The sequence below is a fragment of the Microtus pennsylvanicus genome, chromosome 12, assembly GCF_037038515.1.
Source record: "Microtus pennsylvanicus isolate mMicPen1 chromosome 12, mMicPen1.hap1, whole genome shotgun sequence".
In the NCBI taxonomy this organism is placed as follows: domain Eukaryota; kingdom Metazoa; phylum Chordata; class Mammalia; order Rodentia; family Cricetidae; genus Microtus; species Microtus pennsylvanicus.
The window spans coordinates 66,331,284-66,356,136 of NC_134590.1; the positions used below are offsets into that span (position 1 = coordinate 66,331,284).

The 24,853-nt window shown below is 47.9% G+C and overlaps 1 protein-coding gene and 1 non-coding gene across 3 annotated transcripts in view; both read left to right on the forward strand.

Annotated features, from left to right (window-relative positions):
* Ap1b1 (adaptor related protein complex 1 subunit beta 1) overlaps positions 1-24,853 on the forward strand; it is a 54,341-nt gene that overhangs the window by 25,168 nt on the left and 4,320 nt on the right. Inside the window, exons 3-17 of one of the 2 annotated variants that reach the window (XM_075944177.1) lie at positions 520-625; positions 2,660-2,795; positions 3,731-3,976; positions 5,125-5,315; positions 6,357-6,578; positions 8,768-8,888; positions 10,126-10,221; positions 10,819-10,934; positions 11,228-11,393; positions 15,495-15,593; positions 16,211-16,470; positions 16,978-17,179; positions 17,902-17,922; positions 18,348-18,503; positions 24,159-24,304. In XM_075944177.1, coding sequence (XP_075800292.1) covers positions 520-625; positions 2,660-2,795; positions 3,731-3,976; positions 5,125-5,315; positions 6,357-6,578; positions 8,768-8,888; positions 10,126-10,221; positions 10,819-10,934; positions 11,228-11,393; positions 15,495-15,593; positions 16,211-16,470; positions 16,978-17,179; positions 17,902-17,922; positions 18,348-18,503; positions 24,159-24,304 — 2,284 coding nt within the window. The remainder of the gene's footprint in view (positions 1-519; positions 626-2,659; positions 2,796-3,730; positions 3,977-5,124; positions 5,316-6,356; positions 6,579-8,767; positions 8,889-10,125; positions 10,222-10,818; positions 10,935-11,227; positions 11,394-15,494; positions 15,594-16,210; positions 16,471-16,977; positions 17,180-17,901; positions 17,923-18,347; positions 18,504-24,158; positions 24,305-24,853) is intronic. The other variant, XM_075944178.1, reaches the window with a different exon arrangement.
* LOC142833217 (small nucleolar RNA SNORD125) lies at positions 24,697-24,793 on the forward strand. Its single transcript, XR_012907354.1, has one exon. It is a non-coding gene; the product is annotated as a small nucleolar RNA SNORD125 (small nucleolar RNA).

A 24,853-nucleotide genomic window follows, 5' to 3' on the forward strand; every position in this document is an offset into this window, starting at 1 on the left:
CACGTCTTGACTGTCTCTGTGGGATGGAGGTAGGGAGCAACTATGCATCCTCATTTCCTTTTTCTACATCATCGAGTTCTGAGAACAATTTATTATGTGCTGCGGCCTCATAAAACAGCTGAATTCTCATCTCCAGGCTGAGGAAGTGAAACCCTGAGCAAGCTGTTTGAATTCAGGGTTCTGGGAAAACAGGAAAAGTCAACATGTGAGATCAGCCACCACCTACTCCCAATTCTGCTCAGCCTTGAGGGAATCAGGGCAAGTGAGAAGGTTGAGGGGAAATTGCTGTTCTCTGCACTTTAGCAGGCTAGCTGAGTGGGCCCCTGGACCTTGGTTCCTATCCCTGTAGTCCTACATGGCCGTCCAGGCTTCATTTCCTTAATTTCTGTCTTCACCTTTCCTCTCTGTCACTTGTCCTACCTGAAGCCTAGAGCCTCAGCTGCTCTCTACCTCCCCCTAGTTCTCCAGGAATCATCCTGGGGGTGGGGTGCACTGCTCATTGCTGCCTCCTGTCCTTAGGGGAGATCTTCGAGCTGAAGGCGGAGCTCAACAGCGACAAGAAGGAGAAGAAGAAGGAGGCGGTGAAGAAAGTGATTGCATCCATGACCGTGGGCAAAGACGTCAGGTATACAGGAGTAAGCTGGGGACAGCCAGGTGCTGACCAGCAGGAGCATTTAGCTCCTTTGACAAACCTCATGTCCAAACGCAGGATTCTGTTTGCACATGAGTGACAAGCTGAAATGGTAATGGCGCAGGTAAAAAGTAACTGAGTGAAGCAGACTGGGTTGAAAGGGCAGCAGACTTTGAAGAGGATGTGGCAGAGCCCTCTCAGAAGCTCCAGATGAGTGCTGCCCATTAAGGAAGATGACAGTACAGTGGGTGTTCTGTTTTTTATTTTGTTTTAAGAACAGGAAATATCTTTTTTACCTTTTGTTGTTCTCTGTTCTGACATTCAGCTCCTGTTCTAGGCTGTTCTCATGTTGTATGCAGTTGTGTTGAATGCCTGTTGGATTGAGAAATCTCCACAACAGATAGATTTTATGATAACCTGGTATTTGCATTGGCAAGTCTACAAAACACCTTCAGCTACATTTTTTCAGTGGCTCTCTACACTTTGCATTGTATGCAATGATGTGTTTACTGCCAAATAAATGAAAAAAGAATTAGAAGAAAGTCACATGGCTAATGCAGAACTAGAACTAGGTCGAGCCTGGACCTTCCAGAATCTAAACTGTCCTCTGTATATCATGGTACCTTACACATACCACAGAGGTTCTGATGTCCAGCTGCTCCCTGGATGAATCTTAGAGAGTAACCCCAGTGTCCCAGGCTTCCACCCAGATTGCCCACCTATTGCTAACCTTAGCAAGGACTTCCTACAGCCAGTGTAGGAGAGTTCTCAGTAGAGACCGCTTTAGGACAGACTGTAAAAGGATGGGGGCTATGAGGTGCCTCAGTGGGTAAAGGTGTCTACCACTAAGCCGGATGACCTGAATCCAGACCCCAGGATCATATGGTTATCTTCTACTACTTGTCCTGTGACCTCCACGTGTACACTGTGGCACACATGAGCACACACACATACACACAATACACACACATGTTTTAATCATGATTTGAAAATATATTTAAAGGCTTGGGCTTGTGTAAATCTCATTCTTTCTAGAAAAAAAAATTCTCTTTCAGTTGGAACAGATCTGTCACTTCCTAACAAAGGAAACATCTTTGTTCTTCCTTCTTAAAAGAGCTTGCTTTGCTGATGATGCCTGAGAGCCATTCAGGCTCTTCACTTCCTCTTCCTCTCCCCAGAGTGACTCTGTTCTTGCCGGTACATCATCCTTCCAGGTGACTTTGTCCATTGCAACTCAGAAGAAATCTGGCCTGTTGGGTGCCCCCTTCATTTTCTGTTTTACCTTGTTCTTGGCAATAAAAGCCCAATAATTAAGAGGGAAGGTCATGGTTCAAATTCCAGAGAGCTGATCTTATTTCACATCTCAAAGTGTGTAACTCTGGCATTATTATGGTTGGCAAAAGTCACACCGAGACAGCAAAGGTCATAGTCAGATCTGGCTCCTCATGTTGTTTGACATTTCTTACCCTCAGAATGATCTGAAATGAAAACATGCCCCTGGATTCCTGGGGTTGTTAAATGAGATGAATTGTGTCCAATCATTAGCACCAAGCCTGGCACACAGTATATGTCCCATATACCTTGCTAGTTCTTAGTGGGTGCCAAACATGTCCCTTCAGCCCTGCTTTCCTGAGAAGCTCTGGAACTAGCAGCCCAACATAAGGGACGGGTTTTTAGAGATAGAGAGAAGTGTTGGGAATTGAACCCTGGTCCTTGTGTATGCTAGGCAAACGTTCAACTGCTAAGCCTCAGCCTCAAAGTCAATTTCTGTTGCCTGTTCTTTATAAATGAAGGAACTTATACTTAGAGGTTAGAAGTTTCCCAGAGTCATGACCATAGCAAGAGGCAGAGCTGTTTTGTTGGGCTCTTGTGCTTGAACCCCTTGAAGAAAACAAGCCTTTAAAATCACGGCTTCTCTTCCTTCTTCCCTACTTCTCGCTGCCGTCCCTTGCCTCTCCTGCAATTAGCTGCCTGAAAAGCTTATGTTCTCTGTCTTCAACCTCTACTGGTGCTACTTTGATTTTGCAGTGCCCTCTTCCCTGATGTGGTGAACTGTATGCAGACAGACAACCTGGAACTAAAGAAGCTGGTATACCTGTACTTGATGAACTATGCCAAGAGTCAGCCTGACATGGCCATCATGGCTGTCAACACCTTTGTGAAGGTGAGTAGGAGCCCAGTGGAAGTGGGAATGCGAGTAAGGGCCTGCATTCATATGTCATATGTCCCTGTCTCTTTGAAGTGCTGGGGCCCTCTGACTTGTAGGAAACTTTCAGGCCCATTTGCAGACCTGCAGGTCTCCTTCTGCCCAAGCAGGCTGAGGACCTCTTCCTCCAGCAGAGGGCTCCCTCTTTCTCCAGAACCACAGACCTAAAGGCATGGCTTATTCATTCCCTATGAGGTGGCATGAGGCCTATTGGCCTCTCATTTCCCTGACTGGGCCACTCTATTCCCTGTGTCTGTTGCCATGGCAGATTTTAGCAAGTATCTGAGAGCATCTCTGTTCCTTACCAGATGACTCCTTTCTCTATTTCCTGTCACTAGATAAGGAGCAAGCATGAACTTGGACATTAACCTCTAGCCCACTGGAAAATGAAAGGTTTCTGTGACTGTGTGTGCCTATAATGCCAGCACTTGGGAGGCTAAGGAAGGAGGATTGCTATGAGTTCTAGGTCCATCTAGGCTATATAGTGAGTTCCAGACCAGTCTGAGCAACATGGCATGACCCTGTCTCAAAAAGAAAAGATTGAGGACTATAGTGCAAGGAACATATGGGTTTAAAGAGCTGCTCTGCTCTGACGGGGTGAGCACACACCTTCTCCAGAACCTCAGCGTCCATGGTTGTGAAACAGCCTCAGGAAGCAGCAGAGAAAGTGTATAGAGCCCCTCACACAATATCTGGAAAATGCTTGGCATCTGTTCTGTGGCTTTAAGTATTGTTGACTGTGGTCGGTGGACATCCCACAGCAGCTGATGTTGCTCAGAGCTGGAGACCGGGAAGAATAGGAAGCCACAGATGACTCATCCTGCCCCTGCCCCTGCCCCTGCCCCTGCCCCTGCCCCAGCCCTAGCCCCTGGCCAATGACTGGTTCCCCTCAGGACTGTGAGGACCCCAACCCCCTCATCCGAGCCCTGGCTGTGAGGACCATGGGCTGCATCCGAGTTGACAAGATTACAGAGTACTTGTGTGAACCACTTCGAAAGTGCCTGAAGGATGAAGATCCATATGTGCGGAAGACCGCAGCTGTGTGTGTAGCCAAGCTCCATGACATCAATGCCCAGCTGGTAGAAGACCAGGGTTTCCTGGACACACTTAAAGACCTCATCTCTGACTCGAACCCCATGGTAAGTGCTAACAGTCCTTGGGATGCCCACAGAACTCCTGGGTTGCTTGGGAAGAAGACCTGGATTGACCCTCACTTTGCTTTCCCTTTTCTTAGAAGTTAGGGTCTTGCTGAGTATCTAGTGCCTATTCCTTGCAGTGGTTTGCAGGGAACTAGGCCTGGATTTCTTTTGACCCTCTCAAACTAGCTATCTGACTTTAGGAAAGCTATCTAATCTTTGAGATTCCTGTTTGTCTCAACCTTAGATTTTGGGATGGGAACATACCTGACCTGGCAAGCAATGACTCTGTAGTTAGTTCTAGTGTCCTCTCTTTCTAGTGCTGTCACTGTCCTTGTCCCCTAACCAAGACCACCTGTAATTCCCAGGCATGTAGTTCTCTTCCAGGTAGGGTTGCAGAGATTTCGCCTTACAATACCATAGTGTGGAAGACAAGACACCAGGATGTATTAGGTGGGAACCCTAATCCCGTCACTTGTTAAAATAACAAGAGTTTGCAATGATGTTTGTCAGGGCCTGTAATCATAGCAGGCAGGAGACTGAGAGTTAATAATATATATATATAATAAGACCTTTTCTAAAAATTTAAAAATATGTAAGAAAAAATGAAATATTTAAAACATTGGGCACAGCCCCCACTCTGTCTCCAACAGAAATGTTGATTGCTCATAGGTTAAAGACTGATAACTAGAACATTGTGTCATAGAGGAAAGTTGAAAACACTGTACATAAAGGGAGCTGTCTTGGTAGAAACATTTGGTAAACCCCTCTATAGCCTAGACCCATCTACTCTCAGCAACCTTAAAGAGATTCTGCAAGATTCTTCTGTCTTCGAGCAGCACAGCTGACAACCACTGCAAATAGAAGGAGGCTGGATTGGTGACCAGCATTGCCCTTCATTGCTGGGTGCCTGTGGCTGGGCTTTTCTTTCCTCGCTTCTTTCCAATGGCAGGTGTACTTACTTTAGTTCTGCTTTACAGAGGAGTCAGTGGGGTGAGTGTTGTAGTCAGACCTTCTTGAGGCTCTAGAACCTACCGGTAAGGTAATCTTCCTTATAGAATGTCCCATCTTGACCTGTTAGTGTCATAGCCCCTGTATTCCCTGACTTGAGCACTACCTCCAGCCTCTACCCTTTCTATCCTCTCAACCAGGTAGTGGCAAATGCTGTGGCTGCCCTCTCAGAGATCGCTGAGTCTCACCCCAGTAGCAACCTGCTTGATTTGAACCCGCAGTCAATCAACAAGCTGCTGACAGCCCTTAATGAGTGCACCGAGTGGGGCCAGATCTTCATTCTGGATTGTCTGGCCAACTACATGCCCAAGGATGACCGTGAGGCCCAGAGGTGAGCAGACAAACCCCTTGCTTACCAGCCTGGTTGGATGTGGTCCTCATGGGGCTCTCTGAGCTGGATCTCAGGCCTGAATGAGCCTCTTTCCAAGACCTTTCTTCCTGTCATTAGACACACTTTAAGGGAACCAGTCGGCTTCTCATCTATGGAGCCATGCTGTCAGTTGTATGGCTTCAGGCAGTGAGCTCCCTGCTTACTGTGAACATAGATGGGGCCTGGCAGGAACTGACAAGGATCCGTCTGGGCTGAATCAAGAACTTTATAGCTTCAGAGCCACTGGATTCTCTAGGTACCTGACGTCTGTTGGGTGCCTTCCATGTTACGTAATGTAAAGCTGGTCTGTGAAATGTGTCCTGTCATCATCAGCCCCTTACAGACAAGGAGAATACATTGGAGAGGTGGAAGAAGTTGTGTAGGTCACCCAGCTGGGACTGTCCTGACCACCATGAGTGAATGAATGCTCTGGCAGTAGAAGGGGAAGCCGACATCTGGAGATGTCACTATGTCAGGCACTGTATTCATTCTTTTCACTCAGTGTTCAACAGGCCTGTGAAGTAGACATCCTTAAATTAACTCTTAGATGAGGAACCTGAGGTTCACAGTGTTTCGAGCCTGCTAGAGTCCATAGGCAGCAGACCAGAAGGCCTTTCTCCTATAGACGACATGCTGTTTTACCTGGCGATACAGCTCAGTTGATGGAGCCAACACCAACTAAACCAGGCATGGTAGTGTGTATGTGATCTCAGCACTTGGAAGGTGGAGGCAAGAGGATCAGAAGTGTTAAGACCAGTGGGAGAGCACTTGTCTCACATATATGAGGCCCTAGGTTCAGCACTAGTACTGGAAGAAAGAAAGAGGCGGGCTGGGGAGGCAACTTTTGACTTGAGCAGTTCATTGGCTATATGGTGAGTTTGAGGCCCATCTGGGTTATGTGAGACTCTGTCTAAAAAAAAAAAAAAATGCTATTTTGATAAGTGAAATGGGACTTTTCCCTTGTCTATCTCTCTTTGCCCTACTGGAATGGCGGGACCCCAGCATCTGTGAACGGGTCACTCCTAGACTCTCCCATGCCAACTCTGCTGTGGTGCTGTCTGCTGTGAAGGTGTTGATGAAGTTCATGGAGATGTTGTCCAAGGACCTGGACTACTACGGCACACTGCTCAAGAAGCTGGCACCTCCCCTGGTCACACTGCTGTCAGCAGAGCCAGAGCTGCAGTATGTGGCTCTGCGCAACATCAATCTCATTGTGCAGAAAAGGTACAGAGACCAGCATACATGTATGCTACATACTAGAGACAGGGACCCTCAGGGCAGCTGATCTGTCACTGTGCAGGAAGCCTAAAGAGTACTAGAGGGTTCTCAACCAGAGCACTTTCCCTTCAGCAAACACTTGACAAGAAATGACCTGTCCCAGGTCAGGGTGTCAGTGTTAAGAAGCCTTGGGCCAGCCTTGGAGCTGATCAGTAAAGGCAAGCACGGTGCTGCTTTAGCCTGACATTTGATGACTCAGAGTCTGTAGAGTCCTTCAGGGATATCTGAAGATTTTGTATCTGTGCAGTTTGCTTGGGGACAAAGTTCATAAGTCTCATTGAAATCTCTGAATTTGGAGACCTTAGAAATGGTGAGAGACTGGATTTTATATCAGCCTTAAGGCCTGGAGGGAGAAATAGAACAGAATGCTGGGCAACTGCTTCCTTCCTCCTAAGTGGGTGATTCACGTATGTCACTGCTCCCAAAGAAGATGGGTAAGGTCTGGAACTCCATATAAGCAACACTCGGTCTGAAGTGTCTCTGGAATGATCTCCTTCCTCTAAGGCAGCTCTGAGTGAGGGCGCCTGTGGCTGAGGTGGGACCTACCTCCAAAATTCTCCTCCCAGCCCCTCTGTAGTCAGGGCTTCGCAATGGCAAGTCATTCCTGTATCTGCTGCTAGGAACATGGACTCTTGTCATGCCTTAGGAAGGTAGTATATCTTCTTTGTTACAGCATCAGTCTGGTCCTCAATATTTTTTAGAGGGCCGGAGATGCTGAGCTGAGACATTTGTGAAGAATTGGAGAGTAAACATGGGTAAAGTGTTCCAAGTCTCTAAGCAATATGATGTGACTAGGGCTTTGCTATTACAGCATGAGTCTCTATAAACCAGTGCCCTTGGGTACAGGAACTAGGTCAGCCCCAATAATCTCTGAAGAAGTTGTGTATGTCACCCAGCCATGACCTGGGCCAACCTGACGTGGTTGGGCAGCCTTTGTCAAGCCTCGATGGTAGAAGTCATCTTCCTATTACCCGTCTCAAAGTCTTCCCTCCCCCACAGAGCACCACAAAAGATCCTTACTCAGCCAGGCTCTCCACAGTTTGTATAACAACACAGATTCTTGAGTTCCTCTTTCCTCTGCCCCATTACAGAGCTTCATCCCTCGCTGTAACTTTTGTTTTAGAATTATTCATTTCTGTCCTGGGAAGGATATAGAAATAGGAACCAGGATGGTGCCTCTTATCTTGCTCTCAACCTTTAGTTTGTGACAAATGCAAACTTTGTAACCTCTCTGAATTTCCATGTCTTAAAAACTGTGTCCCATGGTACCATTTGAGGGCAGCAGGCACAGGGGAGGAGCAGTGCCTGTCCTTAGGTAGCTCAGTAGTTGACAGTTCCTATTGGCAAGTGCCTTCATACGGCAGGCATTGATCATGTTAGATGTTTCATCTCCCACAGTTGATCCATTGTGCAGGAGTCTGTGTTTGTGTTCAGAGACTGACTGGCCTTTCCCAGTAGTCATTTGTGTTCCTCCCTAAAACTTAGTAGAGTGGCCTATAGTTGGGTCACAAGGGAGAATATGGAAGAATCCATGAAAGGCTTCCTCGTGGGCTTTTCCTCTACTGGAAGGTCAGCAGAGGGCAGCAGTATGTGTGGAATGTTTCCTCCCAGGGAGCCTGATCAAGACAGGGCACCTAAAGTGCCTAAGAGGGGCACACTCCAGTATTTCAGGACTCTAGAAGGAAAGCAGGGTTTGAACATAAATTATATCGTTTGTATGTAGTCTAGTCATAGTCGGCCATCTTTATCATTGAATGAACAGAATGTTTCTAAAGTCTGAGTTCATACATGCCAGGTCTAACACCATTGATTCAGGCCTGGCGCGACAATTGTTCCTGCACAGTTCATTCTCATTTCAGGGTTAGGACACAAAGGCTGAGGTCATACACTGGGTTAGAACCCTGGCCTGCTGCCCCTGCTATCCATGTAAACTTCTTTCCCTTCCTGAGATGGGACCCAGCAGGCTGTAGCCAGGCAGAACCACTGCCTGTGATCCTCAGTCGTGGTGATGGTTCTGCCTCCCTGAACACCAAGCTCTACCTCTAGCCCAGGAATTCCCCAGCAGATGTCGAATGGCTTCCTCGTGGGCCTTATGGCTTCTTTTTTGTTCTCTGGGCATCCCGCCCCACCACCAGGCCAGAAATCTTGAAGCATGAAATGAAGGTTTTCTTTGTGAAGTACAATGACCCCATCTACGTGAAGCTGGAGAAACTGGACATTATGATCCGTCTGGCCTCCCAAGCCAACATCGCCCAGGCAAGCAGAGAATGGTGATATGGGGCACAAGCTTTGGTATCAAACTCCCAGGTGTCTCTAGGTCATGCTCACTGTTGACATTTTATCTCGTGGAGTCATGGGTGCTAGAGGTCTGTAAGCAAGGGAAAACAGCTGATACTTTTATTACTAGAGAAATGTTCTCAAGGGAAAACAGCTGATACTTTTATTACTAGAGAAATGTTCTCAAGCGATGCACAAAGGTTCCCTCCTAAAGTCCCAGGTACTCGGGTGGCTGACGCAGGAGTCATCTGTCCTGAGATTGAGACTACCTTGGGAAACATAATTAGACTTCCTATATGCATAAAACATTCTCCTTATTCTCTCTATCATTACCTCTCATTTATTCACTAAAAAGTGATATTTAGGCACCTGGGGATATGGTTCAATTAGTAAAGCACTTACTAGAGGCAATCATGAAGACCTGAAATTGATATCCAGAACCTGTGTTTAAAAAGCTGTGTATGGCTGCTGACAGCCCTATTCTTTAAAAAAAAAAAAAAAAAAAAAGGCTATGTGTGGGACCTGAAGAGATGGTTCCAGGGTAAAGAGCTCTTGCTACTTTCAAAGGACATGGGTTTAGTTTTCAGCACCCACTTTAAACACCTCACTCAGTTTTAGAGTATATAACACCTTTTTCTGTCCTCTGGGCATCTACCCCTCACCCCACATCACAAACACACACTGAATTCTGTGGTGTGCCTTTGTAATCCCAGCACTGGAGAGGTGGAGACAGGCAGATCACTGGGACTGCCTAGCTAGCCAGCCTAGCCTCACTGGCAAAGCCCAGGCCAGTGAGAGGCCCTGTCTCAAAACAAAAACAAAAATTAAAAACAAAAGTAGATTGATCCTGAGAGATGACACCCAAGGTAGTCCTCTGGTCTTCACATGTGCACACATATATATAAGCGTACCCCTGCCCCCATCCCCAAAATCAGTATTGAGACTAGGAGTGCAGGTTTGTGGTTATCTACTTAGCATCCCCAATGCCACACACACAAAATGAGGTATTGGATATAGTAGTTGTCAGTTTTAAGCAAGGGTTGTTGAGCCTTGCTACATAGTCATCCTCTACCTTCCTTTGAGGAACCTGATGACCGTCCATTGTAAGCAGACAGCAGAGTCCCATCCCCTTGGGATTTTGTGCATTCCTGTTACCCAAGCGTTCTAATAGGTTGTTCCATCAGATCTCTCCAATCCATTTCTGTTTGGACCACAGGTATTGGCGGAACTCAAAGAGTATGCTACAGAAGTAGATGTGGATTTTGTACGGAAGGCAGTGCGTGCCATCGGTCGCTGTGCCATCAAGGTGGAGGTGAATAGGTTCTTGGATTCCATTCCTAGCCAGGGAGGGAGAAAATAACCTGTGCTATGGTAATTTATTCCCTTCCACTCTGCCTGGGGAACTGTTCCTTGACATTGACCTGGACTCAATGGATTCGCTCATGGCTTAAGGATTCTGGGATAGCTAGTCGTATCCACTCAGGACCCTTGAGGCATTTTAAGCTGTTTTTCCCTTGATGTTTATTATGACCCCTCCTGAACTATCTGCCCCATTGAGCTATTAAAAGATTAGGTACAGAAACTTTGTGGGTTTAGTCATAGCAGCCAATTTTATAGAACAAGCCAGAAATATGGGGCCAGATAGGGTCACTCAACCCTTGGGCTTTGCTTGGAGGAACTCCCAATGACCTCACACTGTCAAGAGCTACGCCTCTGATGGTCTTGTGTTCTCATTCTGTCTGTATGCCTTTGTTTCCTGCCTCCCCATTATCAAGGGAGAATGATCTGTTCTCATGCTGTCATAAGAAAGAGGGGCAGGTGACTGAAGCTGCTTGACCCTGGTAGTATCATTAGCCCAATTGGAAACGGTGCAGAGACCTTGCCTACACCGTCTCTTCTTCCCACACAGCAATCTGCAGAGCGCTGTGTGAGCACATTGCTTGATCTCATCCAGACCAAGGTCAACTATGTGGTCCAGGAAGCCATTGTGGTCATTAAGGACATATTCCGAAAGTACCCCAACAAGTACGTGCTCACCCCTCATGGTAAGAGGGCAGCCTGGCTTCCCCTTCCTCTTTGCCTTTTCCATTTCACAGGCCGCTTTCTCTGAAGAAACTTTTTGTTTTTCTTCTTTTACCCAAGCTGGCCCTCTGGGCCAAGATAAGAGCAGCTAAACTCCAGCAGCTAAAACATCCCCTCTCTTCACCGCCTCTCCAGGTCTGGGCTGCTGCCTATCTGACTTGGCCCCTATCGCTCCAACACACACATTGGCCAGACTTCCTTGGTGCTCACCTGCTGGCTCAATCCTGCTTTCCCAGGTACGAGAGTGTGATAGCCACGCTGTGCGAGAACCTGGACTCCCTGGATGAGCCCGAGGCCCGTGCTGCTATGATCTGGATAGTAGGCGAGTACGCTGAGCGGATTGACAATGCAGATGAGCTGCTGGAGAGCTTCCTGGAAGGCTTCCATGACGAGAGCACCCAGGTGAGCCTTCACATCACTATTGCCTGCCTTACTCCTATACCCTTCCCTTCCCTCTTCATACTGCATTGCTGATGTGAGTAGACATTAATTGACAAGCTATGTGCCTCAGAGGAAACAGGACAATCTGTGGGAGGTGGTCAGAAGTTTCTGGCTTTGTTTTAATTTCATATTTGTCTGTGGTAGTATATTGACATGGTTCAAAATAGAAGTACTGCAGGGGCTATATAATGAACGTTCTTCCTCTAACTGCTTTCCTGGCCATACTTAGTTTCTTGGTGATATTGTAGAAATGTACCAGTACATATGCAAGCAGGCATGCATGTTTGTTTGAGCCAGTTCTTAGTGTTTGTTCTTAGCATTTGTGTTCCATAACCACCACAATTTCTGATAAGTACTGAGCTAGCACTTCCAGGAGAGATATAAAGTTAGATCCTATGATGTCTAGACACGTTTTTATCAGTTGGAACCTTGGTTGTAACCTTTACCATTGATTCATTAGCAATGAACTCAGTGGCCAACAACACTGACTTGTGCCTGACTGAAGTTTATCTAGCATACATATTTCTCCACAGAGAACATTCCACCCTTCGAGACAAGCACTACAGTACCACACTCAGGGGCCATTTTAAATGAGGAAATGGATACTTTTTTGCAGAATGAGAGCGGAAAGGAAGGGTAGAGCCTGCCTTGCCTTGTCCAGCCTCAGCTTGGAAGTATGCATCAATTGATTCCATTACTCAACCTGCATCTATAGATGACCATACAAGCCCTGTGAATATTGATTTTCAGGTGCAGCAAGAGGCAGATTTACAAGCACAGAAGCAGGGTGTGACAGGGTATGTTCCCAGCATTTGTGAGGCAGAGTTTATCAGATTCATCCTTAGCTATATAGAGAGTTTGAGTTCAGCCTGGACTGATGGCTCAGTGGGTAAAGCACCTACCACCAAGCTTAACAACTTGAGTTCAGTCATAGGAACTGTCTGGTGGTAAGAGAAAACCAACTGCTGCAAGTTGTCCTCCAGTCTTCTCATGTCTCAGCATGCCACCCACACATACACATGAATAAATAATAAACAGTTGTAGTAAAAAAATGAAGCCAAGTGTTTACAAGTGTGGGATTGCAAACAATGAGAAGCAGTGTGTGTGTGTCTGTGTGTGTGTGTGTTTTCTTCTCACTGTAATGCTATAGTACTCCACTACACAGCTTCAGATTGCTTAGAATCTTGCCTTCTCCCCTTAGGATATATCTGAAGGCATGTCTTTGTTAATGTATGCTTTATTTAAGCCCATTGGACATTCGTGTGTCTAGTCTGTTCTTGTGAGCGGGCTGCTGTGGCTAGGCACCATGGCATGAATTGTGAATATTTCACCTTAAGCAGGTAGTTTGGAGAGAAGGGATTGTATGCTTGAGATCTGGGTAGCTCTTGCCTGATTTCATTTGGTAGAAAGGTTGTCCTGGTTTGACCTCCCATCTCAGATGGTACTGTCCTGCCTCTTGTACTTGATTTGGACAGCTCAGAATGTAATATATATAATTTTGTCTGCGTCTCTTCATCGCTGTTCCTTTTGCTGTGAACTAGGAAATGTCTTCTCCTGACCAGTGCAGGCAGTGTAACCTAGTGAGTCCAAGCATGGGCAGTGGAATCAGAAACCCCAGAACCCATACCCTTCATTTGCCTCACCCTTGCTTAAGGATTTTATGCTCATTTTTAACATATGTCTAGCTCATAATTAGGTACTCATCAGTGGTAGTATTGATTCTGACCTGGGTAAGAACTTGATTCAAAAGTGAAGTGGCCCAGAAAGAAGCAGGGCCTGCTAGTTCCTGTAGCTGACACATCTGAGCGGGACACTCCCTCCCCATACTTTCTCCTTGTGGTGTTGGGGCTGTCTCTGCCACCCTAAATGACTTCTGCCTTGGTCACAGTCCCACAGCAGTTGAGGCTCCCGTGGAAAGAGAGAGACCTTTTACCGTAGCAGTCTGACTAAAGTCCCCAGATCTCTTTGTTTTGTGGAGTCATTTACCAAGACTGGTGGGCCAGTTGTTCATCTTCGCCTGTATGGGTTGAAAGAGACAGAATGGCAGTTCTCTGAAGGAAAGCCAGCAGCGTGGGCGCCAGGCGAACAAGAACAGATGTCCATGGCAGAATCCTAGCAGTGATTCTCAGTCCCACTCGCCCTCCTGCTGCCACCGCCTCCCAAGAAGCCAAGCCTCGCCTGTGCTGTTTCTGCCCTGTGGAGGATTGCCTTGGGGGTGCAGTGTAAGCTGCCAACTATTTGGATAAGTCTTGTAGCCTCTTCCTCCCCAGGAATAAGCCTGCTAAAGATCCAGGGATTAGGTAAGTCAGAAGGAAAAGCTGAGTCAGGAATCTAGAGGAAAGAAACCTGAAGTTCTGATCTCAGGTTTTCCAAGTTCCTTAAATTTAGGTGGTGCACCTTCAGTCCCAGCACAGCTTCACCAGGGGTATTTACACTGGTTGTCTGCTTGACTCTTGCAGTTAACCATATGAGTTATACCCATTTTACAGATGAGGAAACCAACTCAGGTAACCCTGGTGATTGTGGGGAAGTGAGGGAGTCAGAGTTTAGATGAGGTGTAATCTTACTCTAGCTCCAAATCAAGTTCAAGTGCTCACAAGACACTAACTCCTACCTAAAATGGGCTTCTCTTTCTGTCTCTGTCTCTCTGTCTCTGTCTCTCTGTCTGTCTCTGTCTCTCTCTCTGTGTCTCTCTCTGTATCTCTCTCTCTCTCTCTCTCTCTGTGTGTCTCTCTCTCTCTCTCTCTCTCTCTCTCTCTCTCTCTCTCTCTCTCTCTCTCTCTCTCTTCAAGGCATAATTTCTCAGTGTATTTCTGGCTGTCCTGAAACTGACTCTGTAGATCAGATAGATTGCCTCTATCTCCCGAGTGTTGGGATTAAAGGCGTGTGCCACCACCTCCCCTTCCTCTCTTTCTTCCTCTGGAAGAGAAGTCCCAGGTCCTCTGGAAGAGAAGCCAGTGCTCTTAACCACTGAGCCATCTCTCCAGCCCCTTCTTTGTGCTTTCTTAAGGGTGCTTTTGCAGCAGGGTGTCCATACCTCTTGGGCTGACCTCCCCCTTGCTAAGTAGCTGAGAATGACCTTGAATTCCTGGTCCTTCTGCTACTCGCCAGTACTGGGATTGAACTAGCACCCTCTGACCAAAGGTGAACGACTAGAGCCAGATGTGGAAGCTGGGCCTACTCCTGCCTTGGATTTCTTTTTTTGTTTGTTTGGTGTTTTTTTTTTTTTTAATACAGGATTTCTTCTCAGTGTAGCTCTGGCTGTCCTGGAACTGGCTCTGTAGACCAGGCTGACCTCGAACTCATAGAGCTTCGCCTGCCTCCGCCTCCTGAGTGCTGGGATTAAAAGCGTGTGCCACCTGCCTTGGATTTCTTAAGTGCCTCCTGTTCCCTAGCAGTATAGGGTCACACAGTGAGCTAGACAGATCCTATCCCCACCCATTAAAAGCTCATGATCAGCTCTGTGTTGGTACATGCCTTTAATCTCAGCACTTGGGAGACAGAGGCAGGTGGGTCACTGTGAATTCCAAGCTACCCTGGTCTACATAGTGAGATCCAGGACAGCCAGAGCTGCATAATGAGACCTGAATTTAAAAACAAAAAAGAAAAAGCTTACAGCTATAGGCAGCCAGTTAGCTGACACTGGTGAGGGAATAGAGGAAACTATGGAAGTACGGGGCTTGGGTCTGCGTGAAGACTGAGGAGCGCCAGCAAAGCTGAGGCTATCCTGACGAAATGAGATGGAGGGGTCTGGAGGGCTTCCTACCTTCTGATAGGCACGCAGTTCCTCGGTGGCAAGCTAGCTGTGTGGGGGCCCTGAAGGCCTGACCTGGATCTCTGTGGTCCCATCAATACCTTTAAGGAGCATACTAGTCACACGTTGCTTTTGGAAGCTCTGAATCTCTTTTGGAGCTACAGATTGGAAGCTCTGATGGGTATCTAGCAGCCCAGCTGAGCCCTACCTGCCAGATAATATAATGCCCAGCTCCAAGTTCCTGAAAAGCAGGCCCACCAAGCCTCGTTGTTATTGTGCACCCCACCCTCCTGCCTTGTCTCCTGCAGGTCCAGCTACAGCTACTGACAGCCATTGTGAAGCTCTTTCTGAAGAAGCCAACAGAGACTCAGGAGCTGGTGCAGCAGGTCCTCAGTTTGGCCACTCAGGTAGTGTCCCACCTCCCTGCTGCTCCTCACATTGCATCAAAAAAAGCTTTATTCCTGGGAGCCAGTCTCTAACCCCACCCTCAAGGGTAGCATCTCTGGGAATTGATGCCAGAGTAGCCTGAGACCCCTGACTTCTGGGAGTCAGAGTCACAGAGATCCACATGGGGTGGTATCACCAGGAGAAACTGAAGAGAGGGGTATGTAGGGACCAAAAGGTTTGCTGGGAGGTTCACTGAAAGGTAGGGCATTGGAGACCTGAACTAGGAAACCAAGGAGACAAGCTGAAAGTTGAGGGCTAGGATATGCCCCTTAAAGTGGCTTAGAAGCAAGCCTTTGATTATGTTCAGAATTGTTGGTTGAGATAGGTATGATGATACGCGTTTTTACACTGCATTGGGGAGACAAAGGTAGGCAGATCTCTGAGTTCAGGCCTGGTCTACATAATGAGTTCCAGAACAGCCTGGGCTACACAGAGAAACCCTCTCTCAAAAAACAAAACAAAAAGAAAAAAATAAAACAAAAACACAATTGTTAGATGCTAAGGCTGGTCTATGGGAGGGCCCCCTTCTCTCATCTGGGAAGGAGTTACACAGACTTCTCCAACTCCACCCCACAAGGACTCAGACAACCCAGACCTTCGGGACCGTGGCTACATCTACTGGCGCCTGCTCTCCACCGATCCTGTAGCTGCCAAAGAGGTGGTGCTGGCTGAGAAGCCCCTCATCTCAGAGGAGACGGACCTTATTGAGCCTACACTGCTAGATGAACTCATCTGCTACATTGGCACACTAGCTTCTGTCTACCACAAGCCACCCAACGCCTTTGTGGAGGGCGGCCGAGGAGTGGTGCATAAGAGCCTGCCACCCCGCACTGCCTCGTGAGTATAGCTGGCCAACATGCATGAAAGCCTTAGAAAGTGGTCCCTGGAAAAGCCTTAGTTTAAGCAAACTCGGACTCTAGCCACCTTCTGCCAATGCTGAACTATATACTAGGTGTCCACTGAATGGCCCCATTGAGACAAAGTGTCCATTTAATAGGTGAGGATAATGGCTATGGGGAGTGTGGACAATCCAGGACCCCACTGCTAGCAGAGCTGACTTCTAGTTCCAAAAGCCTGTTCCCACCACCTCTGTTGCTCTCAGGGGCCTGGCATCTAGTTTCCTTTTAGCATGAGCCAGAATGTGCACAGCTGGCTCACCACATAGAGAGCTTCAAGGTGAGTGGACTAGGGAAGCAGAGACAAGTCACATAGAAGCCACCCCATCCCCACCCCACCTCTGGACAGTGAGGAGATAGTGTCTGACTTAGGGAAGGATTTTGGAGACCAGCATCTCTTTACCTTTCCTGGGACACTGATACCTCCACCTCTCTCTGTGCCCAACAGGAGCGAGAGCACAGAGAGCCCTGAGACAGCCCCTGCTGGAGCACCTTCTGGTGATCAGCCTGATGTCATCCCTGCCCAGGGTGACCTGTTAGGTGACCTCCTCAACTTGGACCTTGGGCCTCCAGTGAGTGGCCCACCGTTGGCCGCTTCCTCAGTGCAGATGGGAGCTGTGGACCTTCTTGGTGGTGGCCTCGACAGCTTGGTACGTCCTAGCCCCCAGGTGATGTTACTAATGATCTTCAGATGAGCAGGCTTTGATGCCCCTCTGTGCTCTCATCAGCCAAGATAGGCTGTGTCTAATGCTCATGCAGCTCCGTGCTCAGTCACCTGCATCCTGTTAGGATGTCCCTAGCTTTGAGGACCCAGGCTAACACAAGCTAGGGAGAACAGCCTAGTCAGACCTCCATGCAAGGTCAGGGCTAGAACCACCTTTTGCTCTGTGATGAACTGGAGAGATGGCTCAGTGGTTAAGAGCACTGGTTGCTCTTCCAGAAGACCCAGGTTCAATTCCCAGAATCCTCATGGCAGCTCACGACTGTCTGTAACTCCAGTTCCAGGGCATCTGACACCCTCACACAGACATACATACAAGCAAAACACCAAATAAAATATTAAAAGAAAGAAAGAAGTATGGTAAGTCTGGCCCAGGGTCTCTCTGCCCTTCCTCAGACACCTTATGGTGCTGGGCAGAGGCAGCTTCTGAATCTTTTCCTTGGTGTCAGTAGTCTGGCCATGAGAGGTCCTAGGACAAGGGGAAAAAATGCGGCATAGGGTGTGAGGGTGCCAGGCTAAAGCCACGAGGAAGAGTAGTCCCGACTAGAACCACAGTTTAACTAACCTCTCTCTTTTGTCTCATGTTCTTTCCTGGCCTTTCTCTCTGCATGTCGCTGCCTGTCTCTTCACCCTGCCTGCTTCTGCTTGGAGATGGGGGATGAGCCTGAAGGGGTACGGTTCAACCCTCTCACCAGTTCTTCATCTGTGCTAAGCCTTGCTGGTGGTCCAGTGTCCTCAACCACTTCATGACAGTGAGGCCTTGTCATCCTAAGGACTGCTAGCCCTCAGCCCGTGTGCTCTCCTAAAGGAGAGCCCCTCTATGCTTAGCTTGCTCCTACTAGCAGTGAACATTGACTCCCCCTTTTATGGGTTGGGTCTTCTCTCAGAGGTCACTCCTTGAGATTCAAGGCTTGTGGGACTCAGGAGTGCTCAGCCTCTCTTCTCCACCTACCTTACTTTGTCTTGTTTTTGCAACTTAAAGTTGATGTGGAGGTGGTCCTGTTCCTACCCCCACTGTTTTCTAAAGAGCAGGTGACTGTTCCTTATGGGCCCCTAATGTCCCTGCCTCTCACGCATGTCTCTGCTCTCTTTGCCAGATTGGAGACACCAACTTCGGGGCACCTCCAGCAGCAGTGACAACAGCAGCAGCACCAGCCAGACTTGGAGCACCCATCAGCAGTGGCTTAAGTGACCTCTTTGACCTGACCAGTGGCGTGGGCACCCTTTCAGGATCCTATGTAGCTCCCAAAGCAGTAAGTCCCTCCAGCAGGAACTGAGAAGGGGAACTGAACTGGGATTAGTAAGGCCTCCCACAGCACCGGGGGATGGGCTGAAGGGTTAGCCCTCTGTCACCAGTCTTTCATTCTTACTGTGCTCTAGCCATGGCCTCACGTTCTGACAGCTCTGCTTTGGCCTGTCTAGGACAGCAATGCCTTGTCTAGTTGGCAGTCAGATTTGTTGAGCAAAGATGGGGAGTGCACATGTGATAAAGCCTGTAGAGGAGGGAATACCTGGTCTTGTCAGAGTACCAGTTCTCTGTACTGTTAGATTCAGTATCTTGGACACAAAACTTCATGTCTCTAAAGGGAACTGATGGTTCTACACAGGATAGAAATTAAAATGGAAATTAAAAAATAACCACATGTCTCCATCAGTATATGAAGAAGACAAAAGGAAGGAAATCTGCCCTAGAAGACATGCCAGTGTGTTGTCATTGTGACATGACAGGCGTGGGTAGCATTGGTAGTTTAGCATGAAGGTGTGGCTGGTGGCACTCATAATTTCTGAACAGACAACTGACTCTAAAGTTCTTAACAGAACAGGTGCCAGGTGTTCTGATGTAAACCTACGATTGCAGCACTTGGGGTAGAGGCAGGAGGATCAGGAGTTCAGTATCACCGGGCATAGTGGCACATACCTTTAATTCCAGCACTTTGGTGGCAGAGACAGGTGGATCCCTGTGAGTGCCAGGCCACCTAGGGCTATATCATGAGACCCTGTTTAAAAGAAAGAAAGAAAAAGAAACACACAAAACAAGCTTGGGAACTTCTGTTGATTTATTTCTATATACGTAAAGTATGCAGAGAACTCTCCAAGGATGTGGAAGAGTTGGAGTTGTTCCACGGCAGAATGTTCTGGTCCCCAAAACATAGGACCTCACCCCCCTAACCTCTTCATGCTTCCTGGATTGTGGCCCACAGTACCCAGTGTGCTCCTGAGGGTATCATCACCCACCAAGACATTTTGCTAGACTAGAGAGTTTTGAGGTAGAAAGCTAAGCCAGACTAAGTCTTGCTCATGATACAGGCTCAGTGATAGCCATTGGAGAGTTCTAAACTGAATGATGAAATGGTTTGATTTGAGCTTTGGCCCTAAGGAAGGCCTGGGTGGAGTCGCACAGAGCCCAAAGGAGATTATCAGGGTGTTCCTCTGAGCCTAGACAACAACAGCAGTTTTGGGAGCACACAGACTGTAACGTGAGGACTTTCTCAGCAGTAAGAGTAGTAGGATATTGAAGGGGCTAAGGCTGCTCTGATATGAGCAGCTGTGTAATAGGTCCTGAGATAGAGCCATTGGAGGGTCGGTGAAAACAACTAAGTTTGGCCCGTAAGTGTTTGTGCCTGAGAACACAGTGGGGGTCATGTTAACCTGTGTCAGAGAAGCTCCACAAGGACATATATGGCCTAATCCTTTAACAACACAGGTCAGAGGCCATATCTGCTGAACCTTCCTTTTCTGAGGTTCCCACCTCAAGAGCTTCAAGGCCCACCCATAGAGCCATAGAGGTCTTTGGTGATGAGAGTGTAAGCAGCACCTGTGCTTCCCTGACCTGGCCTCGGCTACAGAAGTGACAGCCAGGGCCGCAGGCAGGCCTCTCACAGCCTCAGCCGAGAAGTCCACATGACAGCAACTCTGCCGCCTGCAGTTGCAGGCTTGATGCCAGGCACGCACCAGCCTTCCACAGCAGCAGCCCACTGGGTCCTCCTACAGCCATATGTTACTGTTATTCATTTTATGGTTGAGAAACTTGAGTACGTTTGCCTGTGGCCACATAGCTGGTAAGTGACAGAATCTGGCGTTAAATGCGGGGCAGTGACACTGTAACCTAATCTTCAACTTCTCTGTCACTATGCTACAAAGTGAGAACATTTGTATGCCTTCCATTTTTGAGACAGGGTCTCATTATGAAGTCCCATGCTGGCCTTGATCTTGTGGCAATTCTCCTGCCTCGGTCTCCAGAGGGCTAGGATTGTAGGATTGTAGACATGAGCTACCATGCCTAGCTATATTTTTCTCTAAGGTCACAAGTCACAGTCAGCAGGACCAGAGAATACAGAATACCACATTTAGTTGCCTACTACACAAATTGTTGCCACCAAGCGCCAGGCCAAACCATACCCATTAAAAGCCTAACAATAAGCCATTCTTGGGAGGTAGAGGCAGGAAGATTGGGAGTTCAAGGCCAGCCTCGCCCGTGTGAAATCAAAAACAAACAAACAAACCTACTCACTGGGGCCAGTGAGATTGCTCAGAGGGTAAAATTGCCACTTGATTTCAGTCTCTGGGCCCCACCTGGCAGAAGGAAAGAACTGACTTTTACAAGTTCTCCTTTGACCTCCACATGCATGCACACCACGCCATCTATGCATATACACACACATGAAATAAATAGCAAGAAAACTATTTTTAAAAAAGTTGATCAAAACCAGGCAGCAGTGGTGGTAAGGCACATGTTTAATCCAGCTCTCAGGAGGCAGGCAGATCTCTGAGCTCAGGACTATTTAGTGAAACCCTGTCTCCCCAAAATATAAAAAACAAAAATAAATAAATAAGAATTGGTTGGAGCCAGGTGATGGTGGCGCACGCCTTTAATCCCAGCACTCGGGAGGCAGAGGCAGGCGGATCTCTGTGAGTTCGAGGCCAGCCTGGTCTACAAGAGCTAGTCCCAGGAAAGGAACCAAAAAAAGCTACGGAGAAACCCTGTCTCGCAAATCAAAAAAAAAAAAAAAAAAGAATTGGTCGGTAGGACATAGTGTAGCTCCCAAATCATGACCCAGAGATTTCTTATTAGTTAGGAATGTTCGCCTTACGTTTGTCCCACTAGCTCTTATAACTTGACCTGCTTCTCTTTATCTACGCTTTTGCCTTGGGACTCTTTACTTTTCTTTCCTTCTGCATATCTTTTTGATTTTCGAGACAGGGTTTCTTTGGAGTTTTTGGTGCCTGTCCTGGAACTTGCTCTTGTAGACCAGGCTAGCCTCGAACTCACGGAGATTCTCCTGCCTCTGCTTCCCGAGTGCTGGGATTAAAGGCGTGCGCCACCACCGCCCTGCTCCTTCTGCATATCTTCATTTCACTGCTACTCACGGCTGCCTGGCTTCTGGCCCCGAGTGTGTCCCTTTCGTTCTCATTCTCCTCCTTCTCTCCTCTCTTTTACCTAGATTTCTCCTCCTGCTTATTGTGTCTGCCCACCAGCCTCACGTATCCCTCTCCTGCCTAGCTATTGGCTATTCAGCTTTTTAATAGACCAATCAGGTGTCTTAGGTGGTAAGGTGAAACAAATACAACACATCTTTACATAATTAAACACACATCCTTACATCATTAAGCAAATGCAGCACAAACAAATGTAACACATCTTTACATAGTTAAAGTAATTCCCACAGCAACATAGTGGTACCCATCTCTAATCCCAGCATTAAAAGGCAAGAAGATCTCAAAACAAAAACTACTGATGTCACAGGGCAGAGTCCTGCAGTCTGGTACTCACTGGATACTCAGCAACCAGAAATGAGAAGCGTGAGCTGGCTAGTCTTTCACGTGTGTAAAGGTTTTTTGTTTTTGTTGTTTTTTTGTTTGTTTGTTTTGGGGTTTTTTTTTTGAGACAGGGTTTCTCTGTGTACCCCCGGTTGTCCTGAACCTAACTCTGTAGTCCAGGTTGGCCTCAAACTCACAGAGATCCACCTGTCTCTGCCTCCCGAGTGCTGGAATCAATGGCATGAGCCACCCGGTTATTTATTTATTTATTTTTTTGAGGTAGGGTTTCTCTGTGTAGCCCTGGCTGTCCTGGAACTCACTCTGTAGACCAGGTTGGCCTCAGCCTCTAGAGTTCCACCTGCCTCTGCCTCCTAAGTGTTGGGATTAAAGGCATGCGCCAGCACCTAGCTGTATGTGTGTATTGATTTTAACTGATGACATCACTGTTAGTCAGGTAGAGATGATGTGCCTGCTCACACTTAGTGCTGGTAACAGGAGTTGTGAGGGCTGGGTTACAAGTCAGGCAGGCTCCTGGACAAAGAGTCCTTGCCACAGGACAGGACTTCCATCTCCTTAGTCACTGCTCCCTTCATTAACAGTAGCCAGTGGTCTGTACTTCCTTTATAACACTATTGTTGCTGGGTTGTTTGTCCTTGTACAAGACCCTCCACACACACCTTTTGTAGATAAGTGTGTGCCCTACACATGGAGCTCCTGTATATGAAAACTTCAAGTTGGTCTGCATGGATTAGCTTCTTTGAGGGATTCAGCCAGCCAGTGAGATTTAATTCTGTTAGACCTTTCAAGACTCTGAGTCCACATTGATGAGGACCAATTCTGCAAGCACAAGAGGCCTGCTGAGACAGAGTTACAGTGCCTGGTCTGTGGGCGCCAAGCCTAGGGTAGGCTTCACAGCTTTCTGAGTGCTCTCACACCTCACGCCTTGGTTGGGGACTCAGTGCTGGTGGTTTCTGTCCCGGGGGACACAAGGTGCTCAGAGCCTGCCAGGTGAGGTGGGGACAGAGAAGTGCTTTCCAATAGACAGCAAGTGAGACATCGTGGGGAGGAGGAACAAGATAAGCCTGGAATAGGAACCCAGACTATGAATACCAGTACAAGGTGGGAAAGGGTTTTCCAGGGGTTCGTGACCTTGTTTGCATTTTACAAGATAATTCCAGCTGCTGTGAAAAAGAGGAAAGAGATCTGGGCAGCCACCTGGGTGAAACTATGGTACCTTGAGAAGTGGAAGCCCCGAGGGCAGATGTAGCTTATCCACTGGGCCACCTTTATGATCTAACAACTCATTTCTTGGATTCATTTCTTGTTCCTTTAGATCAAGACCTCTCAGAACTCAATGAATGTGAATAGCACCTAAGATATAGTTATATATCTATAGCCTGAGGGCCATGTACACTGGGGCACTGTGGAAGCTGTCTACTAGAACTGTAGCCTTCTGTTATCAAAGGGCCTGAGAGGCCCCTGCATATCCAAAGGGTGACACTCGTGGTTGTCCTTCACAGGCAGGGTTGATTCCTGCCATTTACTTAGTAAGTGCCCCGTACACAGCAGCACTACACTGGGCTCTGAGACAGGTGTAGACAGAGCAGCAAAACCCTTTCCTTAAAGAGCTCCTTGCGAGCAGTGGGGGAGGTCCTGATGCAGACATTCCACTCCTGAGCCTGCTAAGGACAGCCGGGACACTGGCAGGCCAGAGCTTCATTGGTGCTCCCTGTGATTCAGCCAGTTTTTCAGTGGAAGACCAGCCATATCTCCTGCATGAAAGGACAGTCTGTAACAGCCAAGTAGAGGTCAGGCTGTGGCCAGGATCCAGAATGCTGTTGGATACTCAGCTCTGACCTTGGCTTGTCATGGTACTGGCAAGGCTCACCTGTCTCCTCATCTTTCTTCAGTCTTTCTTGGTATTGCCTCTGAAGATGTCCTGCCTGTCCTCTGCTACCCTGATACATAGCTATGCTATGGTGCTGGCCCTGGGTGGGATACAGGATTAGCTTATTTATCATCACTTATTTATGGTGATGGAGGCAGGTTGATCAGAAGGCCCTTAGGAAGGAAAGAAAGGGTCTCAGGGGCCAGCTATGATTTTGGGGTGGGGAAGAGTCACACGGCCCCTCCCATCTTCTTCCCTACAGGTCTGGCTGCCTGCCATGAAGGCCAAGGGCCTGGAGATCTCCGGCACCTTCACCCGTCAGGTTGGCTCCATCTCCATGGACCTGCAGCTGACTAACAAAGCCCTGCAGGTCATGACAGATTTCGCCATCCAGTTCAATCGTAACAGGTGAGCCCCTGTCCAAACTCAGCAGTCACTTTCCAACGCACCAGTCAGAGTAGAAAGGTCTCTCCTCCACTGCCCAAAGAACAGTTTTGTGTCAGAAATCACAGCTCCAAGCTAGCATCCCACCACTGGAAGCGCTCTGTATCTCCCTCCTGCCTCTCCTCCCAGGCCTGAGTCACTTTTGTGTGAGGGAGCAGTTCTGAGAAAGTGGGTGGGTAGTGGGCCTGCCAGCCAGTCAGCCACCCCTGAAAGCAAAAGATGAGATACAGACTCTGAAAGTGAGTAGTGGGTGCTCCTGGCTCCTCGTTGCCCTTCCTCCCCCATACAGCCTGTACTGTGTGTTGTTGAGAAAACGTGCCTGCTAGCTCTGTGAGCCGCCAAGGTCAGGCTCTCGGAACCTTGGCAGCCCCTCTTGATGATCCCTCTTCCTGATCCGCTCCAGTGATGAGCAAACTGAGCCTCTAAGAAGTTGACTGAAGGGGCAGCTCTGCCTCTTTCCCTCACGGGACTCTAGGTGTATGACTGCTGATAAACCCACTGCATCAAACACTT